This window comes from Phyllostomus discolor, chromosome 3 (genome assembly GCF_004126475.2).
Source record: "Phyllostomus discolor isolate MPI-MPIP mPhyDis1 chromosome 3, mPhyDis1.pri.v3, whole genome shotgun sequence".
In the NCBI taxonomy this organism is placed as follows: domain Eukaryota; kingdom Metazoa; phylum Chordata; class Mammalia; order Chiroptera; family Phyllostomidae; genus Phyllostomus; species Phyllostomus discolor.
The window spans coordinates 83,431,100-83,451,589 of record NC_040905.2 but is presented as its reverse complement, the minus strand read 5'-3'; the positions used below and the strand labels follow the sequence as shown (position 1 = coordinate 83,451,589).

The 20,490-nt window shown below is 39.9% G+C and overlaps 1 protein-coding gene across 4 annotated transcripts in view; it reads right to left on the bottom strand.

Moving 5' to 3' along the window:
• Positions 1-20,490, bottom strand: part of LOC114505034 (synuclein alpha interacting protein) — a 143,948-nt gene that overhangs the window by 18,440 nt on the left and 105,018 nt on the right. For all 4 annotated transcript variants that reach the window (XM_036020692.1, XM_028522904.2, XM_028522913.2 and 1 more), the window contains exons 4-6: positions 14,650-15,506; positions 12,829-13,008; positions 7,107-7,220 (exon numbers count right to left, since the gene is read on the bottom strand). In XM_036020692.1, coding sequence (XP_035876585.1) covers positions 7,107-7,220; positions 12,829-13,008; positions 14,650-15,506 — 1,151 coding nt within the window. The remainder of the gene's footprint in view (positions 1-7,106; positions 7,221-12,828; positions 13,009-14,649; positions 15,507-20,490) is intronic.

Below are 20,490 nucleotides of genomic sequence, written 5' to 3'. Positions count from 1 at the left end.
CAACAGCATGAAGTTTAGTGGGTGGAATTTGACATTTAAAAAGATGATCACGTGTTTGAAATAGCCTTGAACCTCTTCTTAGCCTTTTAAAGGATTACTTTCCAGTTATTTGCTCGGACTGGTCATGAACTTTTATACTTTTCTGGATTAAATTTGCCTTCACCTTCTGAACATGCCAACTAATCTGCTAAAGGAATGCTGGATAAAAACAGCCAGCTCCTTTAATGTTTCACCCGTCATGTGGGGAACAGGGCTCTGTTTATGAAGGCATCTGGGACATCAGGGACAGACTGACATTTGCACAACACTTTTTCCACATGAGCAAGCAGGGAGTAAGACCCCTAAAGAGCAAGAGGAGAAAAATGTAATCAGGGCCCACAACCTATGAAGAATGTACCCAGGGAAAGCAGAGTGAGTGTTAGCTGCAGGAGTGGACAGACCTCGTAGAAAGTGAAACCCTCACCGTACCCAGAGAATGTTAGAATCTGGATAAGGATCTGCTGATAGGCTTAACCCATTTTTTTAAAGAGGAAAACTTGGGGAAAGTCAGAGCTGAAATTTGAACCAGAGCAGGTGCTGTTTCACATGAATAAGGCAGAACAATTTGTTTTATTTTTCTTAATTCGGTGGGAAAAATTAGATTATTTTTATTTGGAGACAGAGGATGGCACCATGTGATTGATCTTAACTTCTTTAAAGATCCTGATGGGTGGATGTATCTCAGGATAGAGGCCACACCCCCTGGTTTGAAGTCAATGGCTAAGACACAGAGGTATCAAGAGGGCAGGCTGCTGCAGCTGTACGGATGGAAAGGGCAGGCCTGCCATCCTCAGTGGGTCATTCTCAAGCTTGTGGGGATTTGGCTCACTCCATGATATTAAAATCATGGAACTGAAGCATTGCGGAGTGTCAGAGATTTCAGTGAATCATCCAACTGAAACAGTCTTATTTTACAAATCAGAAAACTAAAAAAGGTAACTGCCTATTTTCTGATACTCCAGCAGCTTTTTTTCTTTAGTTACATTCAGAGGAATTTGAGATATTTAGAAATGTCTTATAGGTTACCTTCTGGCCAGGCATATTTTCCTATTTTTCAGACTCAATTAAATATTATAGTGGCCATGTCTATCCCATGTGCACAGAAAACATCCTTTCACAGTGTTCTGACTTTTAGTAATGGAGTTGTAGGAAATGGAATGCTGTGATTCATGAGAGTAGGAATTTTCCACTTGCAGACATGTGGGAAAGAATCTAGACACCTGGGATTTGCAGGGCCTTGGTGACATGGGAGAACAAGACAAGGTCTGTGTGAGGCAAGACTTGCCTTGGCCACTGATGGCTCTCCAGGTTGATGGCTCTCCAGGTGAGGTCTGTATTGTTACAATGCCCTGCCTTCTTTTCTTACAATGGCACAGATAACTCTTCTTTACCATTAAAGATCCTACCCCATTCAATATGCAAGACTTACATAAAGGAAAAACCATTACTTTATTGTTCACAATAAGACAGGTCTTTGCCCAGCATCTCCAATTCAATTTTGTGTTCGACACTGGACAATTTACTTTAATAAAAAGATATGTCATTGGCTTGTCCACTGACCTATTGTATGGAAACAAGTGTCTCCTCTATGACTATCAGAAGGGTCTGGATGACTATTTGCCAGTTCTAACAATCAACATTTAGGATTTATGCAACAGACATAGAGAAGGCTAGAATCCCTTGGTTTTGGTAAAAGCTGTTCGCACCACTTTCAGAGAAAAGTAGCTTTCTGCCTTGATATCACTGCAGAGATCCACTGTCCTACAATTTAAACAAGCTAAACTTAACAAATATCTAGTTAGGAGAACAGAACAAATACAGCTATTTTATCCAACCAAGAAGGCCGTTATGAATGCATGTGTGTATTAGTCATGCATATATGTGAGGGGGTCTACCTCCTCCCTCTTGGACCTTTCAAGCTCCAACACACACCCACCTACCCCCGCCACACCCCTCTGAGGGGGCAGATGTTAAAGGATGAATATGACCTCAGATCTACTCTTTCCCAAAAATACTGCTTTCAGAGACCATCCACTGTAGTCACGTGGATGGAGAGGCTCTTCTGTGTTATTTCTCTTTCACAGAATGCCTCTCCAGCTTACATTCCATCCATCCACCCACACATCTGTCTATATACATTTAACTTTCATTGTTGACTGAAAACTGTGTTCATCTACTAGTTTTGTCTTCTGGGAATGTTCTACACTTTTGTAACCAGTTATAATGTTTTGTTTTGTGTGTTCCTAAAGGCAATGTGATTGTTTAAAAAGGCAATTAATATATATAATTTATGAGACTTGCTGAACAAAGTCTAATAAAAATGTAATTGAAAAGTATGCTACAGGTTTATTACCGGTATAAATAATACATTTGCAGTTTTCAATGCAACCGTAAGTTTTGAAGGAGGCAGCTCTGACTGTGACCATAGATCATCAAATCTAACAGGCCATCAATTATAAGATTAATTCTGGTTTTGAGATGTTGAAATGTAAAATAAATGGCCAGCAATAATTTCATAATGTCATCTACTTTGAGATAAATGTAGAATCCAGAGATACTACAATGTGGGGAAAAAGTATCTCTAACAAATGGTTAAAGTAGGTTAAGGACTGAGTAAGTCTTTGGTAGGGTTCTTTTATATTTCACTAATGGTGAAATAAACTAAATAATATTGACAGCAATAAAAATAATAACTTGGAAGATAGCCAATAATCATTAGAGCCAACATTTTTCTAGCATCTACTATGTGTCCCCAGTGGGCAGTGCTTCATGTGGCTTTTCTCATTTGGTTCCCAGAACAACCCTGTGAGGAAGGTTCTATTACCTGCATTTTAAAGGTGAAGAAACTGAAGTCCAAGGAGATCTTTTATTTTAAAAACTAAATGTATCAAGGCCATTGAGCTAGTAAGTGGTAGGGCTAAGATTTGAATGCAAACAGCTCAACTCAGGAGCTGATGTTCTCCGTGACTCTTTTCTGGGTGTGAATATCCACTATGGCTCAGTGCCCCATGACCTCAGAGTCCATAAAGGACATGCTCCCGTTGCACCCTTTGGGTCCCAGAAATCCTGGTTAGCTGCTTGTCAGGGTGGGTTCATGGGGACTCTGCATCGTTTATGCTTTTTCAAAAATTGGTCCTTGGAGAGCGGATGGATGCTTATACTAATCAAAGAGTTTTCTATTTTGCTTTCCTCTGAAATTGCAACACTCTTAGTGTTGTTTACTTATTTCTACCCCGTGATGGTGAAACAATAAAGTCAAAGGAATATTTCCCTTTTTAAATTAAGTTGTGGAAAAACAATGACACAGCCCACAGGCGCATCTCCCCACCCACATGCCTCTCACTGTTTGGGACCCTTCCTAGGAACTGCTGAGCCTTTTCTTTTTTTCAAAAATCTCCCCACTGCACCAAATCTGTAACAGGACAAACATTTAAAAAGGAGAATGAACACCACAGTGTGGGCAAAGGTATTCTAGGTACTAGCTCACTGCTATGATGAGGTTGTTTTTGTAGCAGAATCACCTGACTGAAAAGTCATGTGAACGATTCAGAAACAACATGATGGCAGGGGTGAAGTTGAGAGCAACAGAGCCCACAGAACCAGTGACCAAGGAGGGCAAAATAGTCCAAATCCCTAGGCAGCTGAGGGTGAGAGGTTTGCTGGGAGCCTGGATGAGACCATCTGAACCTTCATGTTTGAATAAAACAGCCCATTACACAGGCAGCAGCCTTGACTTGAGACGATTCTGTCTCAATTGTTTTGCTAGCAACATCTCTCCCAAGAAACAGCAAAGCAGGCCTCTCAGAGGACACCCCCACGAACTGCAGAGTCTCCCCAAAGCTTTCACCTCCACGCTCCCAGTGCTGGCTCTGCAAGGTACAATCAGAAAATGAAATAATTGTACCCTCTGAGACTTCATGTGTCAAGATGAGGAAAATCAATTCCTATCACCCAAAGACCTATCGCTGCAGGACACCACTATAAACTGCTGGCTACCCTGTGGTACTGAAGTCTTTAAAGGTAATTTTTACAAGAAAAAGGACACAAATTGGGAGTCAAATGGGACCCATTCTTTACGAATCTATATGAGGGGCAGAGGGCAACTAAAACCAAGAGAAGAATTTTCCTCTGTACTATCCTTTTGAGAAGTATTTACTGAAGAAACAAAACCAGAACATACTCAAGTGCCTGCTTGATGTAGAAAAACTTGCATGTGCTGAATCCATTAGAAAACTGTTCAATAACAGTCTTCCTTGTGAAAATATTAGCCTTGTAACGGTTCCAAGTTCAGCATCTCCACAGGTTATCTGTTACATAAGTGGCTACGGCGGATGTAGGACGGCTGGACAGCATTCAGTTCTAATGCATTTCTACATTTTCCACTTGGGCAGGAATGCTCTCCTAAGGGCACTGCTGGCCAGTCCTGCTCCAAGCTGTACTTTAGGTTATTAAAAATGCTTATCAGCTTGAAATAACAACCTGAAGACTGATACTAGCATGAAGCAAATGTCTGTCACTGCTCTTCACATAGGTCACTAATTTCCATATTTTCCTTTGGATCAGACAAGTAAGCCACACTATTACCCAATCAGTTCCAGAAAGGGCACTTTCTTTTGTTCTGTCCCAATAGCTTCCAAATTATGAGAAACCTGCTGTGAGAGCTGAATAGAGAAACTGGCATATATAAGCAACATTTCCCAAGACAAAGAGTGCTGGACGTCCAATTATTTACTTTGAGTCTCAGGACAGCAATGCAAGCCTTTCTCCTTTTCTTTGGCAAACTCTAGCAAAAGTGCAGGCAGTCTTTCCACTAATATTGAAATTCCTTGTTAACTTTTGTATAAGCAAATCAAATTAGGGGTATGAAACAACTATTCTGACAATTTGAGAATAAATTAAATTCTGTTTTACACTGAAAACAATTTATAAAGATTAGCAGTAATTTAGTTGCACTGGTCATTTGAAAATTGTATTCTGTCTTTTGCCACTATAAAAAGGGACATCCTTAGCAGATGCTTATTAATGGTTACGATTGCTTGTAGGGTATCACGGCTATATAATACACATATATATGGAGTAATCACTTCAAACATAATGGCTTTTACAAATCTTAAGTGTTCTTCCTGCTACTTTCTTCACTTCATAAATTTGGTACAGGTACTCACATCTTCAACAAGCTATGTAAGGTGCTCCATACATCATAATATGTTGTTAGATTAAATTGTAAAAAAAGAGTTCTACAGCTATATCAGTGCCACTGTGGGCAAGTTGTACAAATTATGTACACAGATGGAGACAAAACAAAATCTAGCCCCGAAGTCAGAGGACTTGAGATCCAGTCTTTGCTGTCACTAGCCACTAGAACACGTGCAAGTTACTCAACTTTCTTTAGTCTCCTTATCTACAGAGTGGGGTTAAAAACAACATGATCTCACTGTTGGGATTATATCCTAAAAACCCTGAAACACCAATCCAAAAGAACCTATGTACCCCAATGTTCATAGCAACACAATTTATAATAGTCAAGTGCTGGAAGCAACCTAGATGCCCATCAGTAAATGAATGGATCAAAAAACTGTGGTGCATTTACAAAATGGAATTCTATGCAGCAGAAAGAAAGAAGGAGCTCCTACCCTTTGCGACAGCGTGGATGGAACTGAAAAGCATTATGCCAAGTGAAATAAGCCAGGCGGTGAAAGACAAATACCATATGATCTCACCTTTAACAGGAACCTAATCAACAAAACAAACAAACAAGCAAAATATAACCAAAGACACTGAAGTAGAGAACAGGCTGACAGTGACCAGAGGGGAAGTGGGAGGGAATTTTAGGGGAGACGGGAAGGGTTTATAGGAACAAATAAAAAGGATACATGGACAAAAACTAGCGGGGGATGGAAATGGGAGGGAGGTGGGGAAGGCTGGGGGTGTGGGCTGTGATGGGAGTAAAAGACAGAAAACTGTACTTGAACAGCAATTAAAATAAAAAAAACACAACAAGATCTAACAGGGTTGTTTTAAGAAATAAGTAGATAATGTACATAAACTCGAATGACATGATGCCTGGTACATACAGGAAGCAGTACATATTAATGTGTGTATATTAATTGAACTTACAAAGGCACAAAATAAACCATCACCTAACATGACCTGCACTAGAGAAAGACTGTGGTAATATTCTTCAAGTCAATATTTTGAACTTGAGATTATCATGCTTGAAAAAGCATAATCTCTTGCTGACAAGACTACAGTTTACTGCCACTGGGGAAGGTTTACGAAGCCAAAGGGGATATGGTGATATGCATGAGAAGCAATTTTCTTTTCCACAAACAAATAAGATTGAATCCATTTTAATCGAGTGCTGACTTTATTCTTTAAGTCTCTGATTGGCACTTTGTGGTGACAACTTTTTTTAAAAGAGAATTTATATTCATTGCCTCCCAGGGAGTTAGTGAGGAGTTTTCACCCCACACACTGGATGGTGATCTGTGAGTGTCAATCACTCACACTGGGGATTTCCTGCTGTAGAAACTGGTTGTAGTTGAGATGCATCTAGTTAGCATGATTGCTCATCGTTAACAGAGGGAGACCTCCTTAGTTAATGTCTCACTAAATATCTTCTTCTTAATTTTGGATTCAAGAATATAGCATTTTTCTTTTTGACAGAAGTTAAATGTGTTTAATGTAGAAAAGTTGGAAAATACTGAAATATACAAAAAAAGATGAAAAGCCACTTATAATTCTACTCTGAGTGATAACTACTATAAATATGCTGTGACAGGATTTTTTCATTTTTGTTTTTGTTTTTCTTAGTCTCATTACCTGTTTTTCTATCTCTCCAAAGTTTAAAGTTGGTACCAAGTTATAGGAACAGTTTTATATTATATATTTTAACTCAAATATTATATAATGGCCACTTTCCTGTAAAATTTCATCACATCATGAAGCTTCATTATTTATCTAATATCCTATTATGGAATGTTTAGGTTGTTTTAGAACTTTTTTCATTAAAAATACTACAATGAATGTGATTGCTCATAAATCCGATGATTAAAAATTCTTCCTACCTGGCCGAAGCACCCTGCGTAATGAATAAGGCTTGGAAAATCCTTAGAGCAACTCAGCTCTGCAATGGCTTCCGTTTCGCTCACCATCCAGCGTACGCACTCTAACTGACCATTCTAGATTTTAGAAAAGAGAGAGAAAGAAATTCAGGGTAATTCAGGTCTGAAAAGTAGCTCATAGGTGGTAATTTTACCAAGGGAAGAAAAATCATGTGAATTTTGCCTTTTCTATCAGGCTTCATTTATTTAAAATACAGGTATATCTCCTATAATATTTCTGGTATGTGGTTCTGGCTCTAAATCAACGATAGAATTTGCTTAAGTACATTTTCCTAATTTTAGTCAATTATTTTAAAATCACTATATTGAGGTATAATCTGCATATCATAAAATAAACCCTTTTAAAGTATACAATTTGATGAATTTTGACAAATACATACTCACTTGTAACTACAACTCCAATAAGGATATAGATTTCCATCACCCTACCCCACCAAAAAAAAACCCCCAAAACAAAAAACCACCCAAAACCCAAACTTCTGCTAGCCTTTTGCTTTCATTCTGTCACCTTTACCCCAGGTGACCACTGATATGATTTCTATCACCATAAAACAGACTACGAACTCTTGCATCTGGCTTCTTTCATTCAGCATAACACCTCAGAGATTCATCCAAGCTACTACTTATGTTAATAGTTTATTCTTTTTTATTGTGGAGAAGTATTCCATTGCATGAATATATCACAATTTGTTTACTCATTAACTTTTAGAATAAGATTTTCCCCTTGAAAAGTTAAAATGTTATGATTCCAAAGTAAAGAAAAATAGCCCTGTGATACTGGCTCCAATGCTGCCTCACTGACGCCTTCCCCGACTCTGCGCCCACAATAGCTCCTTTCTCCTGTGCTGAGACCCCATACTGTGCAGTCCAGGAAGGCTGGCGTGACATATATAACCTAGTGATTAAGACCCAGACTTTGGAATGGATTTACATCTTTAATCCCCCACTTAGTTACAAGACCTTGATCAAGTTACTTCACCTCTCTGACACTCAATTTTCTCCTCTGTGAAACAGCAGGGTGAGTAGTAACTACCTCATAAACTTATTGTGGAGCTCAAATGAGATGAAGCACATCAGCTTACTAAGCATGCGATCCTTGTTACCTTATACTACCAGATGCTCTCAGACACTCTCCATCATTCTATAAGACAAATGAGACATTCAGCTGCCTTCCTGGATTGCATAGCACAGAAGAAACAGCTACTATGGGCATGAAGTTAAGGAAGTCTATTCTAAAAACAAGGCAAGAGGAGGTAATCTGCTCATTCTTCATTTACTCTTATGGAGCCTCACATAGTCAACTCACAACTGTACATATGCAGTCTATTCCCTCTATTTGGGATATCTAGCATAACTGGGTTTTGTTGACCAGTTTCCTGGTGACTCACTCAGATGTAGTTCCTCCCTTTTCTGCCCTCCTTGCTGCCAAGGAGGCGGATCTGTGTGCACTGGCTTCCTAGCCCCCTGGATGCAGGCTGGCTTGGGTGGAGAGTGGTGGCAAGAGACTAGGGAAGGAGAGTGTGTTTAGGTTCCCTCTGTTCCTGACTCCCCATACTCCTCTATGGGGTTGCCGCTGGCTGGCTGAGTCCCTCTACCAGTCAAATGTCAAAAGTCAGCCAGTCTTCTATCCAGCCCTCTCTCTCAGGTCCTTCCCCTGTCCCTTCAGGCTCTGGGGTGGTAACTGCTCTGGTTGTTACCCCCGATATTGCATTTTCCTGTGTGAGCTCCCTACACCCCACCCACCCTCCTCATGTGTATAAATCCTTCATTATACACAACTTGAACATGCCAAGTGTCTCCTATAAGGAGTTTAAAAAATGATATAGTGTGCTTCATTCCCTCTGGATGAAGGAATGGGAACCATATCAAGCATCTACTAGACAACATGGTTTATAAAAGTAGTGTTTATATAGAACACAGAAATATGAGGCAACATTTCTGATTTTAATAATTTGAGTCTTTTTTTTCTTAGTCTAACTAAAGGTTTATTATTTTTCAGTCTTGTCATAGAATTAAATTTGGTTTTGTTGACTTTATTGTTATTGTATTCTCTATTTCATGTATTTCTACTTGAATTTTTAAATTTCCTTCCTTCTGCTTACTTTGAATTTAGTTGGTTTTTCTTTTAAATTTTTTTTTAAATAAAATTTTTAAAGATTATTTATTTATTTTAAGAGAGAGTAGAAGGAGGGAGGAAGGGAGTAAGAGAAACATCAGTGTGTGGTTGCCTCTCATGCACCCCCAGCTGGGGACCTGGCTCATAACCCAGGCATGTGCCCTGACTGGAAATTAAAGTGATGACCCTTTGGTTCACAGGTCGGCAACCCAACCACTGAGCCACACCAGCCAGGTATGCTTTTCTTTTTATAGTTTCCTAAGGTAGAAGGTTAGGCTATTGATCTGAGATCTTTCTTCTTCTTCTTTTTAAATATACAACTATAAATTTCCCATTATGCACTGCTTTAGCTGCACCCTTAAATGTTGGTTATGTTACATTTTCATTCATTTCCAAATAGTTTTCAATTTCCCTTGTAATTTCTTTGTTGATACAACAATTATTTTAGAGTAAGTTAATTCCATTTACTTGAAAATATCCCAAATTTCCTTCTGCGATTGATTCCTAATTGCATTCCGTTATGGTTGGAGAATATATTTTGTATGATTTCAATCAGTTTAAATTTATTGAGACCTGTTTTATAGCCTAACATATGGCCTACTCTGGAAAATGTTCCATGTGCATTTGAGAAGAATTCTGCTGTTATTGGGTGGAATGCTGTGTTACATGTCTATTAGGTGTAGTTATTCAAGAAGGCAACATTGAAATGAGTAAAATGCTGCTAGTAAGGCAAAAAGAAATATATCACAACCATGAGTTTAAAAGCAGCATCACTTGCCATAAATCAAAATACCAAGAAAACAAGAAATGTTATTAAGTTCCAGTGGGAGATTTTTGCCTGCTGAAGTCTCTAAGCCTGGGGTCATTCACTGTATGTTAAAAAGGAATGTCAGTAGGCTGTGTTCAAAGTCATTTTTCTTATTAGACTAGCGTTTTCTCTTTGAGCTTAATCAAAAGGACTAAATGAGAAAAAGGAATTAAGGTTATTTCATTCTCAGTCTGTTTAGCTCCTAAAATAATTCCTTGTTCTAGCTCCATTTCAGAAAACACAGTGTTTCCTTCACCTTACAGAATTCATTCATTCCCGAGGGCACTCGGTCATGCTCCGAACTCCCACAGTCCCTAGTGTCGGGCCCCCAGAAAACATTCAATAAATTCTGCATGTAACGGGCAAGAATTTATGATGTTCCATTTGAGGAGTTTAAGAGTCACAGACAGACGTTCTTCAACCCTGGTATGACTTAAGAGCTCCTTTTTCTCAGGTAATCTTATGTGACACCCTGTGACCCTGCTTCCAGTCAGCCAAGTCGCATTATCCCAGCAACTTCAACCAATTTGTAGCCAGGCTGCTCGTCATTAATGACAACAGGGCCCTCGGAGCTGTGCTTGCTGACGTGAAACACCGTCAGCCAGTTACTGGGGTTTAAATAATGGTCCTGAGACAGACAGACAATGATGACTTCTTAGGATTCTCTCTGCATTAATGTCCATTAAAATAGCCCGAATACACTGAGGCAGGACATGTGTCAGGACAGATCTCTAAAGGGGTGGCACTTGTTATAAAGTATTTGTACTAGCTGCTTTTGTAAAGTCTATTTTAAAGGAAGGTATAGAGGAACACTTCTGTTTCTCAAATCGCTGTTCAGAAGTAAAGCATAAAAAGCCTGGGACTCCAAATCCATAAAATCTATAAAAGCGTTGAGTCTTATGTGTTTGTATGTATTCTTCATTAGAACGAACAAACAAAAAAGTGCTAAGTTTGCATGCTGACTGTATGGTGGCAATACTATGTGGGCTGGAAGAGTTCAAGAATGAATAACAATACAGATACCATCACAGGAGTTTATTTTATACCCAGGATTGACTTAATGACCACTAAGTTTCTTATCTAACTTCCTACTTTAAAGATTCTGACTCAAAAACAGGACTAGGACATGTAAATTAAGGGGAAAAAAACTTTTTTCATCCAACTATGTAGTTAGAATATATTCAATAATCTACCATTAGTCAGAAAAACTATACACTATAAGCATTTTATAAACACTAAAATATTTAGTGTTTTAATATCAATATTCATTAGCATTGCAAGAATATTTTATTCATCATTGGAACATGCCCACTGATGATTAGATCCAACTCTATTTTCCCACAAGATTCTGCCATAAGACTAGATCTTAAATTTGATGCCTGCACTTGAATTACTGATAACTTACCTGTCTTATCCACCAGGCCTGAAACTACTTAAAGGATTCTGTCTCATTCAAATTTTTATTACCATCAACTAACACAGTATCCAGTGGACTTGGTGATATTGTTGAATTCAACTATGGTGAACCTCAAGTTCACATTTGATTTCTCTTTCTTCATGACTGCCTGCAGATCAGCTCTTAATCTGATATAGCATCATTCACAACTAAAGAAAAATGATATCCACCGGGATCATAGATTTGTCATTTTATCAAAAAGTGTTTTTATGCTCTCTTTGAAATAATATCTTATCATTGAGTAAAACTAAATAAAATAGAATACAACATTTAATATATAAAACTTTACTGAATAGTAAATAAAGACATAAAAATTCAGATTTGCATAAAAGATAAACTAGAGGTAAGATAGCAATAGTTTGTTTTTCAAATGTTATATATTCTTTAGGGAATTCAAAAGTAGATTGAACCAGCAAGTCCCCCTAATAAAACTCTATAATTCCACTAATAAAAAGTATGATTATTCAGCTTTTGGAGGACACTAATATAAAGTACATATGCAGAAGCACAAGCTGTATTATATTTTCCTAAACTTCATTTCTAGCTTCTTAATAAACATGGCTGAATTCCATATTTGTTTGCCAAAGACCTTAAAAGTAATTTTAGTTTAATGGCTAACTTTCTAGTGATGTGTTATATATTTCACAGAGGCACCCGCTGAAGTGCTACAAAAGACCGTGTTCTCTTGTATCTAAGTTTCTAGTTTTTAACCCTAATGCAGTCGCCATTAATTTCTGCAGTTTTTGACAGAGAGCATACTGTCTGCAAGAGCTAAACTCAAACTCAGCACTGATATTCTAAGCCACTCCTGATCCTGAAGACATTTAAACTTCAGATGTGATCCACAAGAAGCCCACTTCATTACCTGAAATACTCCTGCAGGCTAGCATCCCTTCAAACACACCATGTCCTCATTTGTCTTCTTCATTGTACTCACATTAGGAAAAAATGAAACAGTCTCTGATAGATCCAGGTGTGGTTAAGAGCTTAAACTACAGTCTCCATGAATAACAAAAGTTCTTAGCACTGCAATCGATCATTTCCCTTACTTTTTATTAGCTGATTTGAGGCCGACCCTCATTGCACAATAAACTGGAATGCACACTCAAAATCTCAAAGCAGTTAATGACTGAAATGATTAATCTCTTAAATATAATGTTCATTCGCTGTTTGCTCGGTATATTACTCTCCTCTCTCTCTCCATCCCAATACTTCAGCTCCATAGAAATCTTAAAAAATTGAAACTTAACTTTCAGCTGTGGGGGCCCCAGCCCCAAACACTCACCTTGATGGCGAGACCCGCTGGAGTCAACTTCTCGGAGTTCCGCTCATTGAGGCAATCTTCTCCCATCAAAGAAGTGAGGTGCTGGAGACATTCTGCGTGGCCCTGCGATGCGGCAATGTGTAAGAGATTGTTTCCACTTTCGTCGTGAATCTTGTCTAGATTGTCGGCAGCTAGGTGTGGCTGTGCAAATAGCAAGATTAGAAAAACTCAGGTCACTAAAACAGAATGAGACACTTTGGGGTTTTTCTCGGGGTGCTAGGAAAAGGAGATAAGCTTCCAGAAGCTCTGGTGGCAGCCATCAGGATCTATGTAGTCAGAATTCCATGCTATTTTCTATGACAATTTTTTTTTGTTATATTATGTTTTGGGACATAAAAGCTCAAGAGAATAATTTTCATGTGAGAGACACAGTGACAAGGAGAGGCCAGCACACTGGGGGAGGTTCTGAGCTGGCTTGTAAACAACTGTGATGGCATTCACAGTATCTGGCAGGCTCCGGGTCTGTCCCCAGCCACTCCACTGCTAAGTCCTGAGGGCCAGGTTGTGTTATGTTCCCTGTAGCAGGTTTGTTGAAAGAATGAACTACTAGTCTCAACCATCTGCTTTGCCTTGAACCATGGAGAACCGGCTTTGACTGGAAGCCAAATGGTGCCTGCGGCCAACTGCTGCTCCCAGGGGAACCTCTAGACACTTTCATCCCCAAACCAGCTCCTGGGGGCATCGGCAGGCCACCTGCTTTTGGCTTTCTCACCTCTGGTGGAGTTCATTCCCTGAGCATAAACTGGTTGATAAAGGCAGTTTGGTAAATCGAGAGGTGTTATCATTTGGGAAACATGAAAACATGGGAAGGAAAAAAGAAAGAAATGAACCAAAGAGAAAAAGAGAAGAAGGGCCAAGAGAAATGGAAAAGACATTTTTTAGGAGAAAAAAAATCACTACTTTATTTAGTAAAATGATTCGATCCTATCATCCCACTATGACAATAAGATCTGTGATAGCAGAGCAAGCACACTGTACTTAACCATGCATGGCTTTAGTAGAGCCACACTGCCAAGATGTGACAATTTTCCTGAATGAGACTTTAATTAACATCACAGTATTAGCCCAGGCTTGCTACTGTTTGATGCAAGCCTGGAAGCCAGAAAAGAACAATGCAGGCAGATGGAGTGTGATTTCAGTTCAGTTCTCTGAGCCTAAGCAGAACAGGCTTTTCTTACATCATGTTGCTCTGTTTAGAATCTTCAGAAAAGCTTCTTCATGCTCCCTAGACATGCAGAGCTGCAACTGGTAAAAAATCCATCTGGGTCAGGGGACAATCAAGCTCCAGGGTAAGCTTCTATCTGCAAATGCTTTCAGCCCTCCTGGTCCAAGTCCTCGTAATAATAATTGGGACAAAACAGAAGACCCTCTGTTCATGTATCTGGCAGTTCCACCTTCAGCAAGAAACTGACATCCCCACAAATAACTGAGTGAGAGCATTGGAAACAATTAGGAAGGCAAAGAGAAAGGCATTAAGATTCAAGGTAAAGAAAGTGCTGGGCCTTTGTTTTGTTTTTGTTTTAGATTGAGTATCCTTATTTCAGTTGAATTCATGCAAAGTTAAAGTGAAATAACACTCTCCCTACAGTCATTTGTTTTTCCCTGCTTTACCCTCCTAACTTTTTATTTTAAAACTCAAAAGTCAAATCACCTAATCAAAACCATAAATAAAGGCTAAACAAAAATGGGAATCAATGTATCATCATTCTGTTACTAATGAATGAAGCTGATAACGAAAGTTTCTGAATTACTCATGTGTATGCTGAATTAGATCATACTTACCAGGAGAGAGATTTGTCCTTCTTTAACGATGTTCAAGATGCTTTTCACCTTCTTCAGATACTCACTCCTTTCTTCTGGGCCTTGGGAGCTGGTCCAGTTCATGCCACCGATCTGCTCCTCCAGTTTGGGTTCTGCCGCCGAGGACTGCAGGTGGAAGGCCCTGAGCTGGCAGTCTGGTGCTGGCTTCTCACCTTTCCGACTCTGGGCATCAGTGAAGGTCTTGGTCAGGAAGTCCTTACTCTGGTTTTCAGAGCCACATTTAACCAGAGGGGGCGAGCCCTCAGAGTCTTCAGTGGAGAGCTTTTGCTGGTCTCGAAGGACAGATGCCGTTTTTCTCAAGTGAGGGCTTTTCACGGGAGAAAGCACACAAAACGGCGTCATGTTGGACGGCGGGTTCTCAGCACTGCCTGCAGAGCAGCCTTTGCCAGAGAGGCCATTGATGGTCGTGCATAAACCCAAAATCCTTTTTTCTGAAGTCACCTTAGTGAAAGAGGCAAGCTGTTGGCTGGATTTAATGTAAGGCACATCCAGAATCTCATCCATGTCGAGGTCATAATGCTCCAGTTCGCCCAGCAGTGCACTCGGCTCCGCGATCTTACTCGGGGGGCCGCCCTCTCTATCTCCGGGGCTGAGCTCTTCGGCTTGGGGGCCTGGGTCGGCATCACCTCCTTTCTGGTACTCTGCCTTCTGGTCCTTTTGCTCATCGTTTTCATTGTTGTCCAGAGTCTCTGGCTGATGTTTCAGGGGGGAAACTCGCTTCACTGGGCGGAACTTACTGTATACATCAGCGATTCCTGTGGGCTTTTGCGTGTTTGTAATAAGAGTTGAGACACTGCAATTCCAGCTTGAGCTAGAAACTGTTTTAAAATAAATTAAAAGAGGAGGCTATTAATTAAAACACTAAAAATATCTTGGCTATGCAGGCAGACATGGTCCACTCAAGTTATGCTCAAAGTAAGCCCCTGTGTAAGGGGACCACTTAGAATGTATATCATAAAATAAATAGTTCACACTTAACACTGGAAAACAGTTAAAGATAAAAGAAAGTTATGATATATTGGCTCCAAATTAATTGAAGTAAAGTAGTAATGGTGAAAGCAGACAGCCAAAGAAAACAAGCCCAGACAGGTATCTAGGCTTATTCCCCGGATAGTTTCACCTGCCTGGCAAGTATTTGGGTACCTGTCACCACCCTGAAAAGCAGAACTGGAGGACTGGGTCCTCTGTGTTAAATGAACTTCCAAACTAATTTAGGGAGAGAAGGGACGTATATGCACATATTCCCACACGTACACACACACGTATATGTATGTCTCTGAAGCTTAAGGAGTCCCATATAAAGAAGAATAAACTTTTTTTTAAAAGATTTTATTTATTTTATTTTTAGAGAGGGAAGGGAGGGAGGGAGAGAGAGAGAGAGAGAGAGACAGAGAGAGAGAGACAGAGAGAGAGAGAAACATCAATGTGCAGTTGCTGGGGTTTATGGCCTGCAACCCAGGCATGTACCCTGGCTGGGAATTGAACCTGGGACACTTTGGTTCCCAGCCCGCGCTCAATCCACTGAGCTATGCCAGCCAGGGCAAGAATAAACTTTTTAATATTGGGCGAACAAATTATGACTGATTGGGTGATTCCCTGGGTGATTTGTTAGACAGACTAGGGCCAGAACAGAAAGGAAGGAAGTGGTCAGGAGTTGACGGGACCACGGGAGAGGAGCTGAGGCTGAGTGTTCTCCGTCTTAGACGGAGCATCCCAGTTCACCATTTATTAGGTGCTTTCTAGCAGTGGTACAACAGCATGATGCACTGACACCTGGCAGCAGAATGCACTCTTTAAGATTCAGGGCTGCCGTTCATTATTTAGAAAGCTGGAAACAAACAAGAGGGGAAGGACATTGTGAAGGGAGGGTGAGGCGGACAGACTAGGTTTTTTTTTTTGTTTCTCGTTTCTGTTCAAGGCTTAGATAAACACTGCAAGGTTTGCATTTGAGCGTCTGGTTGAGATGGAGTATGAAGCGAAACAGCAACACAGGTGGAAGGTAAGAACCACCACTTCTCCCAGTTAGCCTCCTTGTAAGAAAGGCTACCCACCCCCATCTCAGTGCAGGATGGTGGAGCAACACCAGTCTCCTTGGCCACGATGACACTGCTTCCCATCTGGCACACTCCTCTGATTAGATGACAGATGCCCCAGTGCCCCTGGAAACGTGCTGACCAGAGATTTATGGGTTCCTACACCCTTCCATTTAGTTTACACCATCCCCCATTAAAGGAGTGAGGTTTCAGGACTACCCTCCAACCAGGGACCTCTCGTCTATCTATCCTTTTGCAGAACAACAGCAGGTAGGAAGATTGTAACCCAAAAGCATGTTTTTGTCTCTGGTCTTTGCTATTGGGCACAGCAAAAGAGATGGGGGTATTCCTAGGCCTATCATTTCTGCAAGAGTCCCTGGCTACCACTGATTTGGGGGATAAAAGTGGAATACAAGTGATTAAAATTCCCCAAATTTAGAGCACGGTCATTCTTCCTCCTGCCAGGGTGTGTTCTACAAGGATTCCGAGAAGTTCTGGAGCCAAGCTAAAGAAGTGACAGGGAATGTTCTGAGCCTGAATGCCACATAGCTGCGGGTTCTTTCTCCAAAATGGACCTCAGTTTTGCAAGGGGTTTCAGAGGATCTGCACTAAGAGGTCTTCTTCTGAGGTCCTTCTCGCTGTGGCATTTTAGAATCCAAGAAAAGGAGGTTTGAGGGGAGGTTTAGATTCTGTTTGGTAAGGAACAGGAAATAACAGGGAATGTTCTAGAAGGGAACAATGGTATCTCCATGCTCTGAAGCTGCTGCTCCCTTCCCTTCTGTTGGCTCTGGTTCTTAGTTGTACACAGTACTTGGCACAGAGCAGACAATTAACAAACGCTAGTGTTCAAATTTGAATCTCACTTTGTACAACACATTAAACCTCTTTTTAAATGCCCAAAGTGCATCCTTCCGAGGGATTTACAGCTTAATTTCACAGGGGAAAAAAGTTCTGTTAATAAACTCAGAGGAGTGATAATTACCAATAAGAGCTAGATTTTCTAGAGTTATGTATGAAATGTAAATATGCAAAAGGCAAAGACTAATTCCAGTTGGTCCATTATAAATTTAAAAGGTTTTCTAGCATTTATATGTCCTTTTCTCCCTAAAAATGTAAACCTATGAAAAAACTAATGTCTGCCAGAAATTTCTGCCAAGCCTTTCTCTCTTCCTTTCAAGAACACATGGTTAACTTACTTACTTATTTCAAAACAGAGAGATAATGGACAGAGAGTTTATAATGTATAAATATGCCTTTAATTGTATCCATCAATTGTCTGGAAAGCTTTAAATATAGTGTGATATATACATATTCCTTTACATTTCTGAGATACATACTTATTGTTGGATATATTGTTTGCTAATATTTTTGAAAATTACCTTCATTTCTTTGGAAAGTCTTGAAAATGTGCATCTCAAAATATAATAAAGAATTCTTAAAGGCACAGAACTTAGTGGGCCAATACAACGAGTGCATTGTACCACTATATCTATGTATTGTATGTACAAGGTCGTGGGTTCAAAGGGCTACTCTTTTATGTTGGCTTTATTTACATGTGAAATTTTTTCCAAGTGATACAGGGAAATGGATACCATATGTTTCCCAGCTGTTCTGCTCTGATGGGAGCCATCGGGAACGCTGTATGGAAATGAATTCTGTCTGAGTCTTATAAAAACACTTCTTTCCACAGAAGGGTCTAGAAACTGAAGAATGGGTATCAACATTAGGCTTGTTGTCCTTCCCTCATTCAAATGTGTGACTCTTTTATAGACTGAAAGTGAAATCTATGCTTTCTAGTCTGCGTCTTGACTACTGAGAGAAAAACATCCTAGTTGTGGGAAATGGATTATTTAGCAGGTTTTCATGAGAATACTCTAATATATTACTATATGATATACTTATCTGAGAAGGACAGTTTTATATACGTGCAAAAGATAAAACTCAATTAGTTTATTTCTCCTAAGCTGGGCAAATGGGTATTTTAAGCACAACACAAGAAAAAGGGCTGTTAATGCCTGGCAAGATTGTCACTTCCAATTCTATGAGAAATTTCACTTAGGCTGTTCTCCCCAACATCATAATAAACTTCATACACTGCGTGGGAACAGACCTCATACTAACTGTGGTTACTAGGAAGATTTTGAGGCTAAATTTATTTTCTGAAGATCATGAAGAAATACTCCATGTTAACAAATTTTATACCTCTGAAAAACTTATCTGCAATCTTATTAGATTTTTACAAGCTCTGTGTCTAATTTATCCCTCCGTCCCTCAAAGCTCCCAGAAAATGGCCTTACATAAGTAAGTTCTGAATGAGGTTGGTTGGATGGATTCATTTTCAACATTTTACGAAAGTAAACATGTCTAATATACCTTAAACCTGACTGCTGGTTGCATCACACATTTTCTAAAGTGGTCAGTAGGTGACTGGAAGCGCACTTGAGGCTGACTTATAGGCCACAATAATCTCTCCCAAACTACAGGTGTTTGGAATGCCTCCAATCACCAGCAAGTTACTTTCCACTGCCCACTGACCATCCACACTTGGCCTTTTATCCCACAAGCATTTACCGTGAGCTTAGAAACTGCAAGTATTTGTGGCAGGCCGCATGTTCTGATTTAGGGGTCTTGTCCCTCTCTACCTTTTTCTGCTTTGTCTCCTTCCTTTCCTCATCCCCCCACTGAACACTCTACTCTGTCTTTCTAACCATATTCCTCAAACCTGGTCTGCATCACATGGCTGCCACACCATCTCACAAGCTATCCATCTCCAGGGCATGGCTCACCCTTCTCTTCCCTTGACCCCTGCACCTCGCCCCTCAGGAAGCAAGTGCTGCTGTGTTCTGCCCCTTATCTTCATCCTTCTACACTGGGACTGCTCTGAAAGTCTCTGGTAGAACCAGCCTGGCCAAGGCTCTACCTACTTTTTGGTCTTCCTTTTCAGTTCTAAGTTATCCCTCTTCAGATAAGTCTGATTTTGTTACTTCTTAGCTCAAAAACTAGGTGGACCTTTACTGCCAAAAACAGTACTTCCTCCATTCAGTGGCCGAGGCTGCAGGCACATGGCTAAATACCCCTGACTGAGAGAGTGAGGAACTTTTACCCCTTTCATCTCTCTTTCTCTTAAGTAATTTTAGGAGTCTCAATTTGATGTTACAATGAATTTAACTCCTCTTCAAAATTTAAAATCTCCCTTTGGAACAATGAGACCACAGGTCACAGGTTCAGAAATTTTTATAGGTGAAGTGTTAACAGAAATATTTTATTTTCATCATTCATTTTCATGAAGACCTTAAAATTATTGCAAGTGATGTTGTTTTTTCTATTTTACAACACTGGTATAAAGTTTCTTTTAAAAACAAACATTTAAAAGTAAGTTACTTTAGACAAATATGTTAAATAAATAATAGTATGAGTGGCACACAAACAAAGCAAAAATAACAGAGGTAGATGCTGGGTATAACTTGCATTGTGAAGAAATATTTGAATTACTGAGCCCAGGCTTTCAGGATGACAGCTAAATTCTTTAGCATGGTATATAGCAGTTCCTTTATTTATTTTCTAATTTATCTTCCCATCTCAGCACCCATCACCCCCACATCACTAATTTTTCCCTGCTTGTCCATCACCAGACTCACCCCTTCTGGTAAAATATGTTCTTTCTTCATTGCTCTGCCTTTGGGGCAATCCCCCTCTCCTGGAATCCCCTTGCTGCCTTCTCTGCCTGAGAGGCAGGCCCCCGATGAGATTCGCTCTGGCGTTACCTCCT